This window comes from Staurois parvus, unplaced genomic scaffold (assembly GCF_062004578.1).
Source record: "Staurois parvus isolate SC_StPar_1 unplaced genomic scaffold, SC_StPar_1.0 ptg000019l, whole genome shotgun sequence".
NCBI lineage: Eukaryota > Metazoa > Chordata > Amphibia > Anura > Ranidae > Staurois > Staurois parvus.
Window position 1 is genome coordinate 31,154,851 of NW_028317815.1, and position 25,176 is coordinate 31,180,026.

The 25,176-nt window shown below is 41.2% G+C and overlaps 1 protein-coding gene across 1 annotated transcript in view; it reads left to right on the forward strand.

Moving 5' to 3' along the window:
• The window catches only part of BEND7 (BEN domain containing 7), a 122,759-nt gene that overhangs the window by 62,845 nt on the left and 34,738 nt on the right, over window positions 1-25,176 (forward strand). The window contains exons 3-4 of the mRNA XM_089686142.1: window positions 3,179-3,475; window positions 14,351-14,473. Coding sequence (XP_089542268.1) covers window positions 3,179-3,475; window positions 14,351-14,473 — 420 coding nt within the window. The remainder of the gene's footprint in view (window positions 1-3,178; window positions 3,476-14,350; window positions 14,474-25,176) is intronic.

Consider the following 25,176-nt stretch of genomic DNA (forward strand, 5'->3'; position numbering starts at 1 on the left):
GTTTGGGCAAGGACACAGGGGCCCCATGATCCCCTATTGCCCAGGGGCCCCATGAGTTGTCAGTCCACCCCTGATTGAGACCCAAACTGCCTAGCCCACTCAGTATTACGGCCTACTGCTTTAGTGTCTTACTAAAAGCTTGAAACCGCAGGACTCTGGCAGACAGGATTACACTAGTATTTCATATCAAGTCCCTTCCTGCCCCAAAGGAACTTACTTCACCAGACCAGTTCACCATCCTTAGGGGTTCAGTCTCTGCTGAAGTCTGCTTCTGCCCCTTTATCAGTTTTAACCAATTCTTGCCTTCATCCTTTGTGTTAAAGAGACCTTACCCAGTTTCAACATCACTCAAAGGGGGAATCTTTCTGTGGCTATACCATCTTGAGGAAATCTTGCTTTTACACAAGAAGGGCTCTGAACTTTAATGTGCACAAACTGGACCCCATCAAGTGCACAGAAGATTTGTCACCATTCTTTAATGAAATTCAAATGGGGATATTACTGTTTATAACAAAGTTTTAATCTCAAGAGTTAAACCCAGCTACCAGAAACTGAGAACTCAAATGTGAGTTAGCCTGACTTCTTGATAGTCCACTTCCACACAATTGGGGAGAGATATCTCAGAAGCTAGAATTGATGTTTAAAGTGTTACTAATCCCAGGACTCTTTGGGTTTGCTTAAAGTATAGTAAAAAGTGCATATACGTTGCGTACAGAGGTGAATTCCAATTCACGCATGTAGAGCTCCTAGGTGGGTGGAACGTAGGTGGCCTGGTCAAAGTTTCATGGTGGTGTCAGCAGGGGCTGTACTTCCAAAGCAGGCTCAGAACAAACAGGGAAACCAAAAATACTCTGCGGCTCTTAAGGGAGTAGCGCTACATTATAATCATATTGTGTTAGTATGTGTAGTAGGATTTCACTTTCACAAGGTTTGTAGTAAGGTAACTGGCTTCATAACAGCCATGTTTCCATTCTTTAGAGGCTGTAAAGGACCAGAACCAGACAATAATGCTCTCTAGTAAAAGCTATTCATCAGTTTTTTTTTATTATTTTTAACACTGTACACTTTTAGAGCTTTTTAATATTAGAATTTAATTCATGAATATTCATTACAACAGATACATGGGGAAGGAAATGCAGAATTTATTATGGAAGAAGCTTATCTTAATGGAAATATTATCACATAAAACAATATTTTCTTCTTTTGGATGTCATTTCACAGCTGTTTTTATTAACAAGTTATTTTTGTATGACTTTACCATACCGCATACAACATAATACAGAACCATTACTGATTAAGTATATATTGTATAATCAGTTCACCAGTACTAGCTTTCAGAAACCAAGTGGAAGGGCAGGGAAGGCAGAAGACAGACAAACATATCTGTGGCTCAAACCTAAATAGCAACCAGAATAAATAGAATGCTGAAACTCACAAGAGACTAAGAAAAGCCTCTGTTCATGCAATGATACAGTATATTTAGCAGATTTTAAATATATATTAATATACAGTATAATCAGTTCATCAGTGCTGGTTTTACAGTATGTTATACAATTACTTTATAAACAACCCTGGGAGTTGAGAACTCACCGATGATGTACAGCGACACTGTAGCAACCAGTCATTCAGCATAATCAATTAGGACATGATTTATAATTGAATACGTATTTATGTTTTATAGAATTTCATCTGTTTATTAGGGCCCTTTCACATGGGCAGACCCCATTGGTCCGTTTTTCAGACGGACCTGATCGGACCACCCATTGTTCTCTATGGGTAGGCAGATGTAAACGGGCTTGTATCTGGTTAAACCTGCCTGCATCTGATCCAGTCCACTAAAAACAGACAGATGGGGATCCGATCCTCATCGATCTGTCGGATCTGATGACAGTCAGATGTAAATGGACAGGCAGTCCAATTATCATCCAAACGCCCCATAGAGAAAAGCAGGCTGTGTCTGTGTCCGCCTGCTCAGGGCGGACAGATCCCCGCTGAGCAAGCGTATTCACTTGACGGAGTCTGCCTGTGTGAAAGGGCCCTTAAAAAGCAGAATTGTTTTTTTTTACTCAACTCAACATATATTTCTTTAAGGTCAGCTATCTCAAAAAAAATTATATCAGTAGTTAGTCTAAAATGTGTACAGACACATTCATGTTAAAAAAATTACTGAGCTGGCAATATTAGTATGTATTATTTTTTGTTGTGGTGCTTGATTAGTTACATTTTAGCTGACGTGTATTTTGTATGTACTTCTGTATTGTATGGTCAGTTTACTCTGTAGGTAGGGACTCCCTTGAAGTTAATAGATGAGCACATAGTTAACAATCTGAAAGTTTTAAATATTACCTTTCATTGCCCCTCACTATCCTTGCTTGCCCTTTCTCCTCTTTTCTTCTCTATTTTTTCTTCGATTGCAGAGGGTGCATTGTGGATGCATTCTCGCTTTACCAGTTATTATTATAACTGAAAATAATGGTATAATTGAAAACCTACCAAAGGTAGAAGGCATCAGTATTATCAAAATTTGACTCTCTGTAACTTTGTAATAAAAAGAAACAAAACATTGAGGCTACCCACATGGAAGAAAAATATACTTAAAATATATTTTAAAAATAATCTTTTGAAATATATTGAATATGTCCAAAATTGTAGCATTTCAAATAAGTGGCAATATCTTTGGGAAGAATATTTTTTAAATATATTTCAGATATATTTTTCTTCCATATGTGTAAGTTCATACTGCTGTGATGCTATTTTATTCCAACTTTCAGCCGGGTTCACACTGATGTGATGTGAAATTCCCCTTGTCATGCGATTCTGTGAGACTCAAGTCGCATCTGAAATCATACTAGTGTGAACCAGGCCCAAAAATGAATAGGAATTGAATAACATCTCTATTATTCTTCAAATTAAAAAGTAAAAATGGTAAGTTGATGACTGCTTTAAGACAAGGCAATGTGTTTAAAATAGGTCTACTGTAAAGGTGATGTTTAATTTATAGGCTGAGCCTGATGGGCTGTGTCAGGCCTTTGCTTCTTATGTGTTTGGGTATTCCCTGCTATAATTCCCTACTGTGCTACTGTCCACATAAAATGTTCTGTGAGAAAAAGATGATCCTGACAGAGGATGGTTGGTTTGGGTGCCAAAGCATGTCTAATCTTTCTTGTTATTTGCACAGGGGATGAAGGTATGGAAATCAAGAAACAGATCACTGGAATGAGGAGACTGCTGAATGACAGCACTGTGCGGGTTTACCAGCGTGTCAGCAAAGAAGGGGAGAAACTTAAGGAGGAGCGTCATGACTTGGATATGAGTTGGACTGGTAGTCTGAGCCCTCCATGTGCTGCTGATGATCCCATTCACCCAGCACAGGCTCCATGGAATAACATGCCAATTCAAGCCAGTGAGTTTTCAGGGCAATATGGAACTCGCTCTAAGACTGTACAGAATCATGTGAAAAGTCCTGTATCCAATGGTATGTAATGCTTTAGTGGATCCAAAATGGATGTATGGTCAGACATTGTGAGCATGTTATATTCATTTGTGTTTTTCCTCAGTGCATGCAAACATATATAAATCCACAGTGAAATATAGGATTACTGTCATCACTGCAACCTGGAGAACCTGGTTGGTGCAGTTTAATGTGTGTTATTTATATTGAGCAAATGGGATAATCTCAGATTGCAGTAAACCCTTTGGTGCCATGTATGTTCTAGAAGGCATTATAGAGTTAAGAGGCAGCTACCCATTGCGTACCCTAGATGCAGATACACGTTAGACGATAATTATTTCATACTAGAGTGTTTATTACACATTTGCATAGCAGTGAATGGAATATTAACAAATGACAGTTAAGTGACACCAGAATCAAAGAACATGCCTATAGGATGGTGTAGACTTATCTGCAGTATGCATTATAAACCTTGTACAATTCTATCTATTTTGATTGTTTAGTATAGAATCGTACATATTGTACAAGTGTTCTATTTTCATGGTACTAAAACAGTCATTTTGGCATGTGCTAGGAATCCAAATACATGAAGGTTATAGAGAAACTCTATAAAATGCATTTTATTGGGCAGGTCATTATGTTGTCTATCTTCAGTGCAGCATTTGTTACGCACTATATGGAAATCAAGTTGACATGTTTGCATGATGGAAAAATGCATAGACATAGATTACCTTGAATGAAGGGTACATGTCAAAACTAATCTCTGCATAGGCAGAAAATACCTCAAATGAAATGCACTTGACAAAACTATTAAATGTGGAGATATATGCAGCTGAAACTATAAGTCTTATAAGTTTTACTATACTGTAATAATGTCTTCAATGACCAACAGGTAGATTCAGAAGGTGGGAAAGAATAGGTGTAAGGTACTTACCTCTCTCCTCTCGCTCCTGGCTGTGTGGGGTGACTTATACCCTCACTTCTACCTTAAACATAGGTCCAAGCCTATGGCAGAGAATAGTGCTAGTGCTCACAGCACTGATAGGTCTTTCACTCTATATATGGGGTCTATGTCCTTTAACAAGCATTCATAATCAGGGGCGGACTGACAACTCATGGGGCCCCTGGGCAATAGGGGATCATGGGGCCCCTGTATCCTTGCCCAAACTCAAAAAAGCCTATGAAAAAGGTACCAGGGGCATCTCATGGGGCCCCCTACTGACCCCGGGCCCTCAGGCAGTGCCCGAGTTTCCAAATGGTCAGTCCGCCCCTGTTCATAATTCATCTTTTTTAAATATAAATGTCTTTCTCTCTATAGTTCTTCACTCCTTGTTCCCAACCTTACAAGACACGTGATCATCTTCTGCTCATCCTAACTTCTGCTACATCTGACTATACCTCCTGCTTTTCTTTGGATTCCAACACTCTGTTTCTGACCCTCCAAGACTTTACCTCTGGCCAGTCTCTGCCTATCCTCCTGCTTTATCCTTCTGTACTCCACTGTGGTCACGGCTACTTACTCAGCTGCTGTAATCCTGTTATAGGTCTTGGGCATCAAAGTACCAGGCATGTATGTAAAGCATCCTTGAAATATGGCTGCTTAAGTCAAAGAGCTCTGTAGTGGTTATAGCACCTAAGGTTTTATAAAAAGTCAAGATTTGTAAATAACTTTGGCGTTCTACAGCCTGTTCAGGGGCAGACTGACAACTCATAGGGCCCCCAGGCAATAGGCCCCCTGTGTCCCCTCCCATACTCAAGCCACACCCACACAAAGCCCCGCCAACGTATTGCACTGCCCACTGCATTTGTCACAGAATTTCTCTACACTATGTTCAAAATAAATGTGTAATAAATCCAGAAAATAAAGATAAATAAACTTGCATTAAAGAAAGTGCAATCATATAACAGAATGTACTCTCCAGCGCTCCAGGGATCCAATGCCAAAGGAAAGCCAGGGGAACCAGGACCAAAATTGCTTATGGATAGCCTTTCCGAGATGCTGCCCTCCTCAGATAGGAAAATCAACAATTGGAAAAAGAGCACACAGGAGGCGCAAACTCTTAGTGCATTATCCAAGATATATTAAAAGTAAAGAGGATGAAAACATACTCACAAACATGGCATAAATGTAAAGCTAAGTAGAACGGTAGAGATGGCCATAACAATGATGGGGTGTCCAACTGTCAGCACACAAGTTTCAGGGACGAGTTCCTTTCCTCAGATCTGAGGAAAGGGCCTCGTCCCCGAAACGCGTCAGTAAGCCGACTTTACAGACAGTCGGACACCCCTCCATTGTTATGGCCATCTCTACCATTCTACTTAGCTTTACATTTATGCCATGTTTGTGAGTAGGTTTTCATCCTCTTTACTTTTAATATATCTTGGATAATGCACTAGGGGTTTGCACCTCCTGTTTGCTCTTTTTCCAAAGTGCAACCATAGTACATTCCAAAATGTACCAATAAAAAATTCCCAGAGTGATCCATAAGACACGGTATTAAAAATCTAAACACAATTTAGAACAAATCAGGAAAAAAAATAAATATTTGGGGAAAATTAAATTGCAGATTTTAGGAGCACAAAATAAAACACATCTAGGTCTTTTCAATCTGACGAACTATATTCAAATTTCCGAAGCAATAGCAAAGTAATAAACCAAATTACCCTAATAAAATGAAAGACAGTGAACACAGATGGGGGTCACAAGACACAAAAAGAGTTCTCTTCACTCATTTATCTGTATGAGTTCTCTACCTACAATATTCATCCCACACAAAGCAGGAGAATAAATCCACTGAGAGCTCCATGTGAGGAGGCGACACAGAGGAAACTTTATCAGAAAAACAACACAATTCACTAAATGTCCGAAAAATATCCTCACAGTGCAGCCATGTATAGAAGATTTTGCCTCCACTGTTCCACCATTATCTCCCCTTCCCCAGTGTCCCCCATTATCTCCTCACCCCATCCCCTCATTGTCTCCTCACCACATTCCCCTATCCCCTGGTCTCCCCTTCCCCCTCCTCCCCTACGCCTGGTTTCTCTAACCCCCCCCCAAGTATCCCTTCCTCCCCTGGTAGTGAGGAGGGCAGGGTGGGGTTGAGGAGGCCAAGTGCCCAGAGAGGGGGAGACTTAAAGCTGGCAACCCAGTAAAGGTAAATTCTGAGGAAGAGGCAAGTCCTTGAAACGCGTCAACCTGTCGGAGGTCCTGAGTTCCCATTACGGACAGACACGTAGTGCGGATTGGACAGAGCTGCTCTTTCACGATGTGCCTTTGACTATATTGTCATTTTGTGAGTACAATACCTACTTTTATTGTTTAATAAATACATTTTTTAAGGTAATGCACTAGGCCGGTGCGCCCTCTGTTTTTCTCTATTCAGTTTATTTGAACTTCCCTGGCCTTTTTAGGGCAGCAAGGCGTGCATAGCCCAAGACATCTGTGATGTGGTCTTATCTATACAGAGTCCGTCCCTAAGTGCAGGAGTGTCCGAGTTTGCCATTAACCCAGTTAAGGTAACAGGAGCCTCTCATAGAGCCCTGTACTGACCCCTGGTCATCGGGCAGTGCCGAATGGTCAGTCCACCCCAATACCCTTCTGCTTAAATTACCCAGATTTATGACAAGCCTACTTATTTCTACAGCGGACTAATGTGAGTTGTCACATACATCTACTGAGCACAACCAAATTTACTGAAACGGGTACATGAGAATTTTTTTATTAGTGAGGGACAATGAATGCTATTCACACAGTGAGTTTACTTTATTACAAAAGGCATTACAGTAAGAGGCACATTTATAAAGCAGATAATCTGGCACTCAACAAACATTCTCTGCAGATGACCTTTCCAGATGCTTGTGTTCTAAATAACAGTGAATGATTCTCCACAAGAGAATTTTTGGTGAAAATCACATTCACTGCTTTATAAATAGACCAATATGTGAGGAAGTTCACTCCGTACACTAATGTTGAGAGCACATTAACATAACAGTTAAGACTGTGGAAATGGGCTTTGCTTGAGTACACTTTGCAATCAAGACCCTAACCTCTCCCCTAGAGCACCTCAGCTGCCATTAGAAAGGTGAGGGCCTAAAGCACCATACACATGGGCCAAATATCAGCCGAATTCAGCTGGTACAGTAGATACCAGCCAACATTCAGACAGTGTGTACAGGTCCTTGTTTGACTTAGCCGATCTCTTGGCCAGCTTCTGTCAAACGAGCTTGCTGGAAAACCAGCAGCCGATCGGCATCCGGCACACTGATGTGTTCTGGTGGAGTGGACTGTCCCCCGTCACAACACAATATGTCAACGGGGAGATCCCTAAACTAAAATCGCATAGTTAGTACAGCAACCTCCTGGCGAGCTCCTCAAACTTGCTGTGTGTACCAGGCTTTAATCGTAAAGTTCTGCCTGGCTTAGGAGGTCCCAGATAGCCAGTGGTGTATTTAGTTTTTGTGCTGCCCTAGGCAACACAAAAATCGTCTGTCCCCACGGACACTGACCAACACCCCCCTCCCGTGGACAGAGCCTGACATTGACCAGCAACACCCCTGCCCTCCATCTGGGAGAGCCTTCCACTACCCCCCCCCCCCATCTTCCCAGCAATAGAGAGATAGACACCCATCTTCACAGCTCCTGACATCCCCGGGAAAGAGTGTCAGGCTCTACATACACCATCAAGCAGCCCGCAGCCTCTCTCAGATCCCACCTGGTTCCCATGGTGTGCATGTCCCTTCTTCCATCCCTTCTTCTGGGGAGAGGTACTGCCCCCCCATGAAAAATGCCGCCCTAGGCAAGTGCCTTGTTTGCCTTGTGGTAAATACGCCCCTGCAGACAGCACAGGAGGTCCTAGGGCTTAGGAGGTCCTAGTCAGCACAAGGAACAGTTTGGAGAAAACAGAACATACTATCCTGTTGTGATGCATTTAGAACTAGGTTTGCTTTGCTTTGAAAAATCCATTATTTGCTGTCTTGTATTGAAGAGTGCAAAATGTTTATCCTTAAAAACTAGAATATGCTGTATTTTGTGGAATGAATCAGCTTACCTTCTCATGGGGTAATATGTGGAAACTTGAAATGCTCATTTGTAAAGTAAAAAAATGAAGTACAGTAGGTATATCAGCATGTTTAGCTATTTGATCTAGATTTTTTTAATCCGCTATGATTAAGACCCAGCTGGGTTGAAACATATCAAAGGGACCATGATCTTACCTCTTTTGTACTAAATAAAGATGTCCTTTGTCATAAGAGGAGTTTGCTGCTGGGCTGTCATTTATTTTTTTAAATGTTAGGAAAATGTTATTTTCCATAAATATTTCTAAAATTTTGTTTTTCTTGTTATTAGAACAGAAAACCTGCAGATTATTTTTTAGAATGTGATTTAATTGTGTATCTAAACCATAGTACAAACATTTAATATACTACAGCTTTCTGGTCCATAGATGTGGGCTTCTGAATTAATTTTCTATTTTTTTAAGGGGGGTTTCCTTTATTTTCACCTGGTGATCTGGCCAGTAACACACTTTTTGTCTTAGAATGGCTACACTCACTTCACTGCATTTATGGAGGAGTCAGCATATACACCCTGGCAGGGCAGCATTGTCAGCCTATGGAGAGGGCAGTGTTAGAAGGATGAATAGATTTGAATGGATTTTACATAAGCCTGACTTTATCTAACACTTTTTAAGCAGTAACAGAAACAGGTTTCTTTTTCTTTTTGGCATAAAGGTTTAAACCACATGAATTAAAGCTGACCAGTGTAAACACCCCTGTCCGTGTTTAATGGTTGTGTCAACCCTCTGATTGCCACTTTTGCCGGGCAGCTTGGTCTATTAACCACTTAATGTTTTACTAAACCCAGGACCCTCTATCATTCACTCTATCTGGTCTTCCACAGTACACAGAACATAGAAGTGCATTTATTTTTGTAAATATAAACCGCTAAATACCTTTTCTCATCAGCAGTTAGAGCAGTTTTGTGAATTTTATCAGTGTCCAGCAGAGCACATGTTAAAGCATGTAGGAGGAGTTTTCTTTCTGCTCTAGGAGGATGTAGAACCCCTGACCTCTGTCTGGACAGTGCTGATTGGCCCTGTGCTGATCACATGCACTTTCCTAAGAAAAAAAAACCTCTCTAGCAATACACGCCAAACTGAGCGTGTGCAGAGTGTCTCCACATAATATGTCTTATCAAGAGATAAGAGGGAGACACTGATAGAAGGGGGATCAGAGAAGTCAGGATCAAACAGCATTTTTAAACAATGCAGAGGATTTACCCCATAGGTTACACAGTGAGTATAACAAGCATGCTTTACTGCGTGATTTTACTGTTGTGAGTTTAGCAACACTTTAAGCTCTGGAAGGTTTTACCCCCTTCATGACCAGGCCATTTGTTTGCTATTCGGAACTGCGTTTATTTAACTGGTAATTGTTTGGTCATACATCGCTGTGCCCAAATGAAATTTATATACTTTTTTCACACAAATAGAGCTTTCTTTTGGTGATACTTGATCACCACTGGGTTTTTTATTATATAATCTAAAAAAAGACCACCAGTTTTGAAAAAAACAACATTTTGTCATTTCTGGTATAAAACATATACAATAAAAACATTTTAAAAATCTAATCTCTTCACACATTTAGGCCAAAATGTATTCTACATGTCTTAGCAACCTAAATCTCAATAAGTGTATATTAATTGGTTTGTGTGAAAGTTATAGTGTCCACAAACTATTGAAAATATTTGACTTGAAAATTGATCAATTCTGATGTACTGATGATTTCATTTCTTGAGACCCTTAAAATGACCCTTTTTGGATAGTAGACAGTCCAATGTATGTATTAAGAGGCATGGGGAGTTTTTGTTTTTTTATAAACATTTTTTGGAAAATGAAGAAATTAAATGAAATGTTTTTCACATTTTGTTTTTACATACTGTCAACAGTGCAGTACATCATATGACTGGCATGGTGGTGATCAGGGACACTGACTAATAACAGTATATAAAAAGGAAAAAACTAGAAAAAAAAATCATTTTTTTTTCAATATTTTAATTTTTTTTCTTTTTTAAACATTTCTTTCTTTTTCTTTACTATTTTTTTTTTACCATACTTTCATCAGAGTAGTTCAGTGTTACCATAGTAATTTTAGGGTTTGTTTTAACAACGTGATTGCTGTTACAATGCAGTTCACTGTAACAGCAATGTTTTGCACCGTCATGAATGGCTTACATTCATAACAGCTGTGATTACTAGTGATCTGTTATTGGCTACAGTTAATCACATGATACAGGGTGCTATGATTAGTCATAGCTACCATGTGATAGCTGTGGGCCAATCACAGCTCACTACAGGAAAGATAGCAGTTATTAATTAAATTAATTCATAACAGCTTTGTTGACATTGTGATCATATACCGGTAACCACAATCCTCTGTGTCTTGTGGACACAGTGGTCGCAGTGGTGACGTACTGCATGCCCCCGGGGGCACGCTAGTGTGCATGTACTAAACGATGTACAGGTACGTTGTTTAGCCTCCAGCTGCCGCCCACCCACAGAACATGTACTGTGGGCAGGCGGTAACTGGTTATGTGAAGTTCTAAAAATAACAGACTTACTGGCAGGATCCACAGGTAATGAAACTGTTACAATGAAGGGACTCAGAAAAACAAAGACTAATCCTGGTGATAGACTGCATCTTGCATGTCATTTTTGATTTTGGCCATAGTTCCACTTTAACAAGGGTACTCACAAGTTACACACATATAGTGCAGTCATGCACCTTTCCTATCAAGATAATGATGCACTGCAAGTATTTTATTCCTGCCTGAGAATAATTCTGCTCATTATTAACATAATTTAAATAATGGCAGTTTAGTCATATTGATTTATCCATTCACTTGTCAAACCTTGCACAATGTAATGTAACACAAAGTACTCTTATTGAATTAAACAACTTGTCTACGTGTAAGCGATACCATCGTAAAAGTGCTGAATTTGGAAAAATGAAACTGTTGCATATCTAATAAGAAAATGAAAAATCTGTAGTAAATTCAACATAAAGCGGCAAAGGAGCTAAATAAATTAGACCCAAAAGGCAAGCATTACTACCAAGCAGCTTCTTAGAAGAACATAGCATTTACTAATATACCTACATTTATTTTATACTGGGAATATGCCATATAGCAAGCAATGTAAGCATGGTTATGATCTCCATCTTGGTAATGGTTTTCAGTTTGTTCCAGTTTATACTTTGACCCTGTGTACTTGTATGGAAAGTGTGGTAGGAGCATAAAAAGATGTAATTTTCATTTAGTGAACATGTCACATATTACTCAACTATGGCATACATAGACTGCCAGAGGCTCCTATACAAAAAAAAAACAGTCCTTTGATGCTCATTGTTGCTTCACATACACACTATATTGCCAAAAGTATTGGGACACCCCTCCAAACCATTGGATTCAGGTGTTCCAGTTATCTCTGTGGCCACAGGAGTATAAAGTGAAGCACATAGGTATGCAGACTGCGTCTACAAACATTTGTGAAAGAATGGGTCGCTCTCAGGAGCTCAGTGAATTCAAGTGTGGTACCATGATAGATTTCCGCCTGTCCAATAAGTCCATCCGTGACATTTCCTTGCTACTAAATATTCCACATTCAACTGTTTAGTTGTATTATAACAAACTGGAAGCAGTTGAGAACAAGAGCAACTCAGCAACGAAGTGGTAGGCCATGTAAAATGACAGAGTGGAGTCAGCACATGCTGAAGTGCACAGTGCGCAGAAGTTGCCAACTGTCTGCAGAGTCAATAGCTAAAGCCCTCCAAACTTCTTGTGGCCTTCAGATTAGCACAACAGTGCATAGAGAACTTCATGGAATGGGTTTCCATGGCCAAGCAGCTTCATCCAATCCTTGCATCACCAAGTGCAATGCATTGTGTCGGATGCAGTGGTGTAAAGCAAGCCGCCACTGGACTCTAGAGCAGTGGAGACGTGTTCTCTGGAGTGACAAATCACGCTTCTCTGTCTGCCAATTCGATGGACGTGTCTGGGTTTGGCAGTTGCCAGAAAAACGGTACTTGCCTGACTGCATTTTGCCAAGTGTAAATTTTGGTGGAGGGGGGATTATGGTGTGGGGTTGTGTTTCAGGGGTTGGGCTTGGCCGTTTACTTCCAGTGAAGGGAACTCTTAAGACATCAGCATATCAAAACATTTTGGAGAATTTCATGCTCCCAACTTTGTGGGAACAGTTTGGGGATGGCCCCTTCCTGTGCCAAAATGACTGCGCACCAGTGCACAAAGCAAGGTCCATAACGACATGGATGAGTTAGTTTGGGTTGGATGAACTTGACTGGCCTGCACAGAGTCCTGACCCCAGCCCAATAGAACACCTTTGGGATGAATTAGAGCGGAGACTGCGAGCCAGGACTTCTTGTCCGACATCAGTGCCTGACCTCACAAATGCACTTCTGGAAGAATGGTCAGACATTCCCATAGACATACTCCTAAACCTTGTGGACAGCCTTTCCAGAAGAGTTGAAGCTGTTATAGCTGCAAAGGGTGGGCCAACTCAATATTGAACCCTACGGACTAAGACTGGCGTCCTTATACTTTTTGCAATATAGTGTATATGAATCCTTTGCTGGTATGGGGCCCACTTTGCTAGACCTCTTCTTTAGCAAGAGTTTTAAAGAAACCAGCAGCATTGTGGCCTTGCATACTACATCTTATTATTGACTATAATTTTCTGTGACCAGCACATATTGCTTCAACCAAATCCCATGGCATGTAAAGAGGTTTCCAGATAGCAGCAGAGGAAGGGAGGGTTTTTTTTCCATCTTTATGACTCCCTGAAAAGTAGTATGTGTGAATACGGCCTTCTGTGCAAGAGCAAAAACAGAATATACATCTTTAAGAATCATACTTACTGTACGCACCCTTTAAGAGTAACCCCCCATTTGCTGAGAAAAAAACATTCTCCTCTGGATGATCTATGTACATCGCAGGGATTTTAACAAACTTTGTTGCAGACTCCTTCCTTCCTGAAGAAATAGCTGTTTGTCTGTGTCCATTTGCAAAGTGAATGTCAATGAGAGTAACTTTAACATCATTAATCAACTGCTGCACTTGTAGTGTTCTAATGAGGACCATGGCAGAGTCTGAATCCCTGTAGATTTTATTTCCCTTTGGGAGTATCTCATAATTTTTGTTGCAGAGGATGCCCAAAATATGGCCTGTATCTTAGTGCAGACTTCTGGGAAAATCAGTAAGCCAATCACACAAGCAGATTTAATTTCTGGGGGGGTCGGTACACCATCTATGTACGGAATGCCTCCAGGTTGACATATTTTACTAACATTCATTTACAATATGACTTGTGTAGCAATTGTATATGCTATATTATTTTTTTTTTTTGCTTTTTTTTCCCGTGAAAGAGGAGTTTCCCTTTAAATGAAAGCTCTAGAAATAATATCTGGAAGGGACTGTAGAAGGTAAATGTAAACTGTTAATTATACTTACATCCTTGCTGCCCTTTCTCCTGGTACAGTAGCACCAATACTGGAATCAGAGTGTGGTGGTACCTTTAGCTCAATGATTTCCGCTTGTGCGCTGTCTACTCCCTACTGTTGTGACAATAGAAGTCTATGTGGCAGCTGTTTCCAGGGACCAGACGCAGAAAGCACGCAGACCATAAACACTGACCTGATGGTACTACTGCTCTCCTAAAGCATTTCTGGGAGAGCTGGATCTCAGAAAGGACAGCGCAGAGGTAAGTATAATTAACACATAAATCCTGCTGTCCTTTTCAAATATAATTCCTGGCGCTCTCATTTAAAGATTCAAAAGCATTTATTCAAAGCGAGCAGAATGACTGACGGAATAACTCTTATTTACAGGTGAATTGCCACTGGTGAATTCTATGACAGATACAAAATGTTGCACTTGTAACTGTCAGCCTACTCTGCAGGCCATTCTTCAGGAGCTCAAAGCAATGAGGAAGTTTATGCAAGTACAAGCAGGTATGTTACACTATACTAACACAACAGTGTTGATGTGAAGACATCTTCATTTAAAGGACAATGTGGTTTTTTTTACATATTTGACAATGCAAAGTGATTGAAGACTTGTTAAAAGCAGTAGCAGATGGCAATCAATCCGGTTTTAGATAACTGCACTCAATCTAGAGAAGAAATGATGTTTTGTCATTTGGTTTTTGTACCACTGTATTTATTATGTCTGGCTTAGTACAAAAATTGAATTCCTTAAATTGAACCTGTGCTTTGGCAATGGCCAAGTTCTCTAATTTATCACCTTTCCCATTTTTGCATACTTGCCTTCCTTTTGCACCCCAGCTGCTCTGAATGGCTGTCAAAGGGTAGGTAGCCCTATGGAAGGTCATGCAACCTTAAAGCTTAAGTCTAAGTCCACACTTGTGCAGCTCTGTGAGCCGCATTTTGCGTGGGCGCTGCAGCCAAATCAACTTTTCTGAAATCACGGCCCACAAGTGCAGTGCTGTTCCCAGTGCAGAGAAACCATGCTGTGGTTTCCAGTGCCTGGGGGTGCCATTAGGACTAAAGGCACCCCCTTGCCTCTCCTAAACTCATTTTTTGCCTGCGGGTGGTTGCAGGTGTGGAAACAGGTGGAGCCCCTCAGTGGCAAACACCCTCTCAAATGTGTAAACCTAGCTTTAATGAACTCTACATTCCAGGTGCATCAAAAGAAAAAGTGTTCCATGTCTTACATTTTGACATGTCTAACAGTTTGTTTTCTTTCTTAATCAGCCACAGCTTGGGTAGAAAAGGCTGTCTCTTTCCAGCATTCTACAATGTGGGACCCTTGATATTTGTGGGGAAGCAGTAATCACTTTGCAGAGGTCCTATACACTGTTTTGTTATGTTTTTTGTGTGTGTTGTTATATTTTTGGGGGTTGTATTTGAAATGTGCAAAGAGAGATCACACAAATACTTATAGGTATAACATTTAAAAAAAAGTAACGACAGATAAAGATGACAAATATTAGAAAATATAACAAGAATACTTAACTAAAAATGTTGTTTCCACTCAGGGTTCCTCCATTACAGGTATACCTCGGTTTACGAATGTAATGCGTTCTCCAGGACGTTTTGTAAACCAAAACGCAGTTTCCCATAGGAATGCATTGAAAACCAATTAATCCATTCCAGAGGTCAGAAAAAAGTAAAAAAAAGTCACTGTCACTATAGATCAGTGCTGGTTTTTAAATGTAATTACAGGCTTTTTTTTTTCTTCACTGTAGCTCACAGAATCAGCTGTCACTTTCCCCCCAGCTAAAGGCAAGAAAGTTTCCTTTTAGTTTATTTCGGGTACCCGCTCCCCAAAGGTGATGGGGGGGCTAAGCGATTGGAAGCAGAAGTTGTCCCCCCCCCCCCCGTAGTCTTCTGGAACTCATGACAAGTTCCAGAAGACTACGGGGCCATTCACAAAGTGCAGCGCTTCTTGCGCATGCAGTGGGCACCTGTTTGTGAAGCCAAAAGCTGTCACAGCCGGGTGCCCACACTAACGATGCCGGCGCCAGGGAGAGAAGACGGGCGGTGAAACCAGCTGTGGTGAGGACACTGCTGGACCAAGGGACATGTAAGCGGCTGTATTGTAAAAGTCAGCAGCCACAGTTTTTGTAGCTGCTGACTTTTTTTTTTTTTTTCATCTGGAACTCCGCTTTAACCATCAGTACAGAATCACTGACTTGGAATAAAGATGCAGCAAGTTTAGTCAGAGAAAGCTCAGAATTCCTTATTTGCATACTTTTTAAAGGTTATTGGCACAAAAGTGTAGACATAGAACAACATAACATTCGGGGAACTAGCATTATTACAAGGAGAGGCCATCAATGGCAGTCTACTTGGCCCCTCTGTACAAGTTTCATTTAATTACAGATAGCGATTTTTTATGTGTACTCAATTCATTATCACAAGAAACATCCTGCAGGTTTGAGCAGCAATCGCTATCTCCGGTTTTTGATTATTTTTCAGTCTCTTGTTTAGTAGATATATTTCTCAGCATAAGATCAATATTGCTGAAAACCAGGGAGAAAGCTATTCCAAAAAAAACAACTTGTGGAAAGTATGTACCTTATTAGAGTTACAAGATTTGTAACTCTCATATTCTAATAACCTCAATGCAAGTAAACCAATTTGCAATAAAGTCAGGCATATCTCCGAAAAGGTCCAGGGACTGCATCAAGGCCAAACAATAATAAGGTGTTTGTCAGAAAAAAATATGTCTGGTACCCTGGCAACAAATGCTCCTTGAGCTTGACTGCATATTGCTTGTTATGGTGTCCAGTATTAAATCAAATGAATCAGGAGTGTGCAGTGATTATATTAACTCCATTAGAACTGCTGGTACAGTTCGGATTTAACAGACGGATAACTGCATTTTTGACTTTTGAAATGTAGTTTTCTTCCTTTTTGTGTCTTTTTCATTTCACAGATCATACTAATACTGACACCTGCCTGTCCTTACAAGTGGTGATCTGGCCAGTAACACGCTTCCTGTATAAGGGCTTATTTACATTGCTTTGCCCTCTGAAGGGTAATCCACAGTGGATTGTCTTTCAGAGGGTGTTTGACCAGTGTTGAGGAGGCGTTATGTTGCCTCCTTACTGCTTGTTTTAACTGCTAAAAACTTGTACCACCACACTGCAACTGCATGCATTGCACATGGTAGTGATTGTGGCATTGCCCTATACAGTTGAAACGGGGGATAACTTTTGCTGCAGTACATGTACACTCCGTCTGCTGCCTTTTGTAAGCCTTTTCTTAAAAGGAGTGAAAAAAGTGGCTCAATCATTGCAATATATTATATTTTTGTTTTTTGTTTTAGTACCACTTTAAACCAGGGCTCGACAAATCCCAAGTGCCAGGTCGCCATGGCAACTAGAAATTGCATCCTGGTGCCCGGGTTCACACACTGTCTTATGGGAGCTTGCACCTCATAGACTTCAATGGGAACTCGCACCCTATAGACTTCAATGGGAACTCACGCCCCATAGACTTCAATGGGAACTCGTGCTCCATAGACTTCAATGGGAACTCGAGCCCCATAAATTTCAATGGGAGCTCGCACCCCATAGACTTCAATAGGAACTCGTACCCCATAGACATTAATGGGAAATCGCATCGCATAGACTTCAATGGGAAATCACATCCCTTAGACTTCAATGGGAAATCATGCCCTATAGACTTCAATGGGAAATCACGTCCCATAGACTTCAATGAGAAATCATGCCACATAGTCATTAATGGGAAATCGTGCCCCATAGACTTCAGTGGGAAATGGCCCCCATTTTTTAAAGCGAAAATGCATTCCACAGACTTCAATGTGAAAATGCCTCCCATTGACTTCAATGGGAAAATGCCTCCCATAGACTTTAATGTGAAAACGCCTCCCTTAGACTTCAATGCAAAAATGCCTCCCATTGACTTCAATGCAAAAACTCCTGTTAATAGCAATCTTATCTGAACACTTATCTCCACATGCCTACCAGTCCTTAAAAGTGGTGGTCTGGCCAGTAACACACTGGATACAAAAACATTTCAAAGGCTTTATCAATGCCTAGAAGCAGAGTGAAGTCTATTATTAAGAAGTGGAAGGTATTTGGGACAACACAGACCCTCCCTGAATCAGGACGTCACTCCAAACTGGATGAAAGAGCCAGGAGGAAACTGGTCAGAGAGGCTACCAAGGGGCCTACAGCAACTCTGAAGCAGTTGCAGGAATTTATGACAAAGAGTGGTCATTGTGTGCATATGACAATGATATCACAAATTCTCCACAAATGTGGCTTGTATGTGAGGGTTGCAACAAAAAAGCCACTCCTCAAGAAATGCCACATACAGTCACGACTGAGCCTTACCAAAACGCACCTTGAAGATTCTGAGGCCTCATAGAAAAAAGCTGTTCTGGTCAGATAAGGCTAATATTTCATTATTTGTCCTCAACACCAACTGATATGTCTGGTAGAAATCCAATACAGCTCACCATCCAAATAGCACAATTCCTACAGTAAAGCATGGAGGTGGGAATATCCTGTAATGGGGGTGTTTCTCTGCAGCAGGGACTGGAGCACTTGTCAGGAAAGAAGGAAATGAATGGGGCAAAATACCTTCAAATTCTTGAGGAGAATCTGCTGCCCTCTGACAGAAAGTTGTCAATGGGAAGAAGGTTTACCTTCCAACATGATAATGACCCAAAGCACACAACAAAAATGACTGCACGGTGGCTGAAGAAGAAAAGGGTGAATGTCATTGCATTGCCTAGTCAGAGCCCAGACTTAAACCCCATTGAAAATCTGTGGAATGACCTGAAGACAGCAGTCCACAAACATCACCATCAAACTGAACTGAACTTGAGTAGAGAAGAGCAGGCAAACATTGCAAAGTCTAGATGTGCAAAGTTAGTAGAGACATATACCAACAGACTAAAGGCTGAAATTAAAGCAAAAGGTGGTTCAGGAAAATACTGACACAAGGGGGTGATCCTTTTTCCAACTTAGTGAATCTGTTTTTGAATTTTTTTTCTCTGACATGTTGGTGTTATATCTTTCACTTGGATGTTGTAAGTTGCACTGAGTAAATACGGCTGGATAAAACAAAAACTGTATATAAGAGTGTTGCTGGTCAGATCACCAGGGGAAAATAAATGAAAAACAGCCATAAAAATGAATGCAGTCACCACATTTAAGGACTAGTATATGCAATATATAACATTTCTTTTTGGATTTAGATATGCTTTGAGGTTAGAAAACCTTGTCCGATCGCTATTAATTTCCCTGAGATAAGCTGACACATTTCAGATTCAAGTGTTCTATGATAAAACGAGAGTTGCAGAAATTGGTTGCAGTGTAACAGGAGCTAATTAATAAATGGGCATTATATGTCAGTATGCCTTATAACCAGGAAGCAGACAATACATTTCAAACGCTCATTCTCCAGCTTCCTTGAAAGCTTTTGACAGTTGCTGTGTAAAAATAAAATACCTTTAATGATTGCTGTCCTATATTTGGCTGCTGCTGCATTTGGTAAAACTTTACCATCATGAAAATAATAAAAAAATAAAGATATTTTTTGAACGGCTGTGGTGGAGAGTGAGCATTACCACTGCCTCCTGAATACCTGTTTTTTGGGGGTTTTTTACAGCCAAACTGGATTTTTACAGTGTCTGTGGGATGGGGTCCTCAGGGTTGTGTGTCAGAAGGAAAAAGCTCTGAGGTATACTACAGAAAAAATAAATGAGAGGAGCGGTGGGAGAGCCCTTATGGTGCAGTAATTCCACAGCAATGATATGCAATAATAATAGATAATTAGAACAATAAGGCTCCATGCATACTGGGCATTTTAATAATAACCAAATCCTATTCTGTAATTACAAAATATATGTGCAGCGCTCTGTAAATAATAAAGCGATAATCAAAAAAAGTCCATAAATCAAAAGTCCTTTTGTAATAAACATGTAAATTGAATTATAACTGCCAAAGAAACATCACCACGTGACTGTTAAAATATCTTCAAAGTGCCGTGCTCCCCCTTCAGGTGTGCACTCACCAAATTTAATTGCCTCCCACTCTCACGGTCAAATGCGCTTTTGTGTAAATTTATATTCTTCCAGAAAAAGGTGTTCTCTCATATCATAAATCGATTCTTCCCAAGAATGGTTCAACTGCGCCAATGTAATTGCCTCTGATAATGACTCTCCACAGACATCACATAAAAGAAAAAAGATAGAGACCCGACATGGTGCAGTACCATTTAAAACCATTTAATCTCTACCCAGAGAATCTCACTTGCAAGAACATAGTATAAAATAAGCCCAAAGATGTGTAAATCTCCATATATCGGTAGTATCAGAGAGGGAAAACCATATAACGCTTTCTCCACTGGCGGTCCTCGCTCTCGGACAGTCCCGCATCACTTCCGGTTCCAAAGTACGTCACTTCCGGTTATCACTTAGTCAATCCTTGACGCGTTTCATCACTTCCGGACTTGTTCATAGGGATAACGCTGGTAACATTAGCTGTGTAAAGTCACGTTAAAAAACTTGAGTTTTTCAGCGTTTTTTAGCACTGTTGCATTAGCGTTTAGCATTTTTGCCATGTTTTTTCGCATTTGCGTATTTAGCATTTTTATAACAAAAAAAATTGGGGGGGGTCAAAAAAAGTCCAAAAACCGCGGTTTGCCGTGATTAACCATAGTTTACCACTTTTTGCCATGTTTTTCAGTATTAGAGCATTTCCAGCCAAAAAACACCCCTGCTAGAAAACGTTGATTACAGTGTGCATGAACACATAGGATAACATGCTGGGGGGTTTACTAGCTGTAGAAAAAAACGTCAAAAGCCAAAAACAGCCGCTGTAACAATGTCCAGTATGCATGAAGACTAAAAGAGATGTAATTCAATATGTACATTTGGTTAGGTTGTGAATAACAAGTGTGAAGGTAAATGCACGCTTCCAAGGAGTGTGGAAATGCAGGAATTGGTTGCTCTCAATGCCTCAGGAAACATGGCCTTTGGTCCTCATTGGGGAAAACAGGTTGATGTTTATTAGAAATGCAAGGAAAAAAAAGTCAACTACTGATATGGCAGAGGTGCCCATGGTGGTATATAGTGATGCTTGTGAAGGTGATCAAAGTCATTGTAAGTTAAGAGGTGAACAAGAAGATTTTTAAAATACACCCAAAAAGATGCATTTCATGGCTGATCCAACACTTTATCAGTTTTATGGTGTCAACATAAAAAGCTACTCGCTTCCTAAAATCTCACAAACTTAAGCCAGCCATACATGGATCGAAATTCAGTTGGTTCAGCAGGGACCAGCCAAATTTAGATCATGTGTGGGCTAGCTGGTTGTACACAAGTCAATCTATCAACTGATTTGTGTACAACCAGCCTATCATTTTTGTCCTGAACGATCAGTGTCGTCAGCACTGGTGGGGTGGGCAAGGCCCCCATGCCATCACAACACAATAGCACTGAGGGAGTGATTTCCCCATCCACCTTGAATATGTTGGAACATTTTTTTCAACAAATTGGAACATTTTTTTCCATTCAACCTGCTGGTTGAGCAAAAAAAAAAAATGTGTTATGTATGGCATGCCTAACACAGAAATGCGAATGATTGCTGAGCAACTAGGAAGCGTGGAATTTTTTCATCACTAAAATTACGAGGATAAGTTCACCTGTAGTAACATGTTACATGTTACACCCATATTTAAGGTGTAACATTTTACTAAATCACTTGCTGCCACCCTGACCCATTTCCCCATTATGACAATGGACAGGGGACCCTCTCCTTTCCACCCGCTGTCACAATTCAAAAACACCCACATGGCCATGTAATTCATTCACAGAGTTCTGTGAATGAATGAACTACAACTACTGTCAGTCATTGCGGCAGACAGTCTGCAGTTCTCAGTGAGGTACGAGGGTGCTGGTGAGCACTCTCGTAGTTCATTGATCTTCCTGGAGTTCAGTAACTGCCTGCCTGTATCAGAGGTATGGGCAGTCAGCTCTACTGACAGTCTGCAGGAGCCTTTCATTGCACCCGTCATCTTCTGATTGTGGGTGCAATGCTTTACAGGCCCCTAAGAAAAAATGTATAAATGCACAAGGTGAACTTATCCTTTAATATCACTATACACCACCATGAGCACCTTTGCCATATCGGTATTTGACATTTTTGTTTTTCGTTGCACTTCTGAATGGGGTTTTTGAATTAGAATACCCTGCCACAACTGCGAGCCTAGCATTCACTTGGAAATAATTATCAGTTGGCAATAATTTTCAACATGCAGCAAAGCATCATGGCCGCTTTATCTACACAGCCTTGTCTGACTGCCTTTGCAGCTTAAATGGGGGGCAGTTGGATTCAGTTTACCTCCCCCAACTTCAAGTGTAAACTCAACCTATGTTTTAGCTCCAGAAGTTTAGTTTACAGTGGTAAACAGGATTCATGACAGTAAGAGCTAAATCAAATAATGTAGCAGCCAAATATGGGACCACAATCATTGGAGGTATTTTATACTTACAAAGCAACTGTCAAAATACAGTTTTTCCTTAGTTTAGCTTTTTTGGAAACACTAATATAAATAATGTATAAAAAAGTGCAGCGCTAATATACAAATAGATAACAGTACGTATTAAATATGTAAACTCATATAAAAGTTCAAAGTGACATCGTGCATATACATATAAGCCACTACGTTGTGTCTGGTAGAACGTGAGGAAAGGAATGTTACATCCAAAGGAAAGTTCAGTGTGAGGATGTGGATTGATTCTCAAACAATCTACTGCTTTCCAGGCAACACCGACTGTGTGCACGGTGAAAAAATGGGGGTACAAATTACGCACTCACCAGATGCGCAATCTTTATGCGCTTTTCTGTACCATAACATAAACGACATCCATTCCCTCAAACAGGGTCTGGTCAAATCTGGTCAGGTCCCCTTCTTTATCCAGCACCTTGCGATCGGCCTTCTCCTTAAATAACCACCACTCTCCAAGACAACCTGGCTCCCGCAGGAGCTCAGAAGAAAGCAAAGGAGGCCAATAGTGCAGTATGTCTTACGGGTACATTTATTCCCACATACAGACAATGAATACAAGGTATGGAATAAATAACATAGAGATACTGACCCTATATGAAGTTGCCGCCGGGACCCCTCGTGGTGCCGGCGGTGTAAGCGTCAAACAGCTGAAGCCTGACCCAGACGCGTTTCGAGCGATAGCTCTTTGTCAAAGGGTTTTCGGCGATAGCCGTAAGACATACTGCACTATTGGCCTCCTTTGCTTTCTTCTGAGCTCCTGCGGGAGCCAAGTTGTCTTGGAGAGTGGTGGTTATTTAAGGAGAAGGCCGATCGCAAGGTGCTGGATAAAGAAGGGGACTGTGGCAAACTTGCTCATCAGAATTGGAGCGGAGTTCCCCCTCAACCCTCGTTTTCGTGTTCTGTCTGTGTATTTGAGGTCTTCCTGGAATCCTCACATCCCCCCTGCATTCCTGTGAGGCAGACTTTATCTCCTGGCAAATGGTGTGAAACAACCAGGAAGACATGAGAAGTGGAGCCAGCCAGTAGGCAGAGGTGTCATTTTTATCACCCAAAACTACGTAAGCCCACTCATTATCAAACGGACCAGAATAAGTGCCCAGTCCTCAGGTCAACTGTATGGTTCATATCACGGGATATGAAGCTAGTAATTTAGTGTAGAGTTCCCCAATGACCACTCCCAAGTCAGAGCCCCCCCTCCCCTTTTGGCTTTTAAGACTTTTAAGTGAGTTTGTGACACACACACACAGGGATCTCCCAGCAACATCGTAACAAGGGGAGATCAAAGAAGCTTTCTGCTCACAACTTGAATTTGCTAAAACCAGGCAAGGCAAGTAACTTATCCTGTATTTTCCCGCTATTCTATGTTTGCTGTGTCTTTGTATACATATATATATTTTTGTGATATCTCTTTGTACATATTTATTTTGCATCCAACGCTTTTAGTAATAAATCTTTCTTTCTGAAAGTGTTAAACTGTTTCTAAGCGCTTACTTGCAATTCACGAATCCCTGCCTTTGAAGAGACGCTACTGTTTGTATATTTCTGTATAGCAGGTCCGCGGGCCGTGCTATATAGACCAATATTTCAATCATTATAGTGTATATTTAGTAACGGGAGTTTCCCAGTCTCCGACAAAAGTGGTGGTGGCAGTATAGGGTTAGTTGCGTAACTAACCTGACCCAGTAACAAGCGCATCCAGGCTGCAGGCACCGATTGTAGTCCATTAGCTGGGCAATCGCTGTGTAGGGTGCAGCTGGGTGGGGCCTTGTTACGCGCGTCACACCGCGGTTTTGGATCGGCCGGCTTTTCGGTCACGAGTTTGGTGAGAAGGTCTGGGGTCTGACGCCGTGGGCGTGACGTATTACTGTTAGTCGCGGCTGTGCGATTGTCGCCTGTTGGTGGCGGCGACCGCGGGTCGTGACATATTGTTGGCAGCGTACGTGGGATAATTGCAGTAAGAGCTTCAGTGCAGTGTTAAAAGTTGGCTCTGCACTGAAGGATTGTAACCTTTGTGGAAACAGTCCTTAGAAAACAAGCGGTGCATATTTTATTTTATATATATGTGTGTATAGAGAGACACATAGCAACAGCTCCTTCTTTTCCTACGTTTTTCTTCTATCTTTGCTTGCAATTATGCCTGGTGAAGCAGATTACGAGAAAATGAGCAAAGCTGATTTGAAAGTTGAATGTGCCTCACGAGGATTGGACGTCGGTCGCAAAACTCGTGAAGATTTGATTAGTGATCTAGTGGAGTATGATATCCGAGCAAATCAGAACTCGGGGGAACTTGAACATGGAGAGGTTCCCATTACCCACATTGCCAGTGGTTCAGAGACAGCCTCACAGGATGGGCATACAGAGACTGACACTGGAGGATCACCAAAGGTTAACGTCACACCACCGCCTGAGTGCGCTAGCAACGTGGTGCCGGTAACCAGCAGAGACTCTTCTCAGATGCAGGAGGCCCTAAAACGCCTCCTGGAGACAGATTTGGAGGCATACCTGCGGTTCATGGAACGCCAAGCAGCGGCTGACAGAGAAACTGCAGAGCGCCAAGCAGCGGCTGACAGAGAAGCTGCGGAACGCCGGGCTGACAGAGAAACTGCGGAACGCCAAGCTGAGAGAGAGGCGGTGCAGAGGGA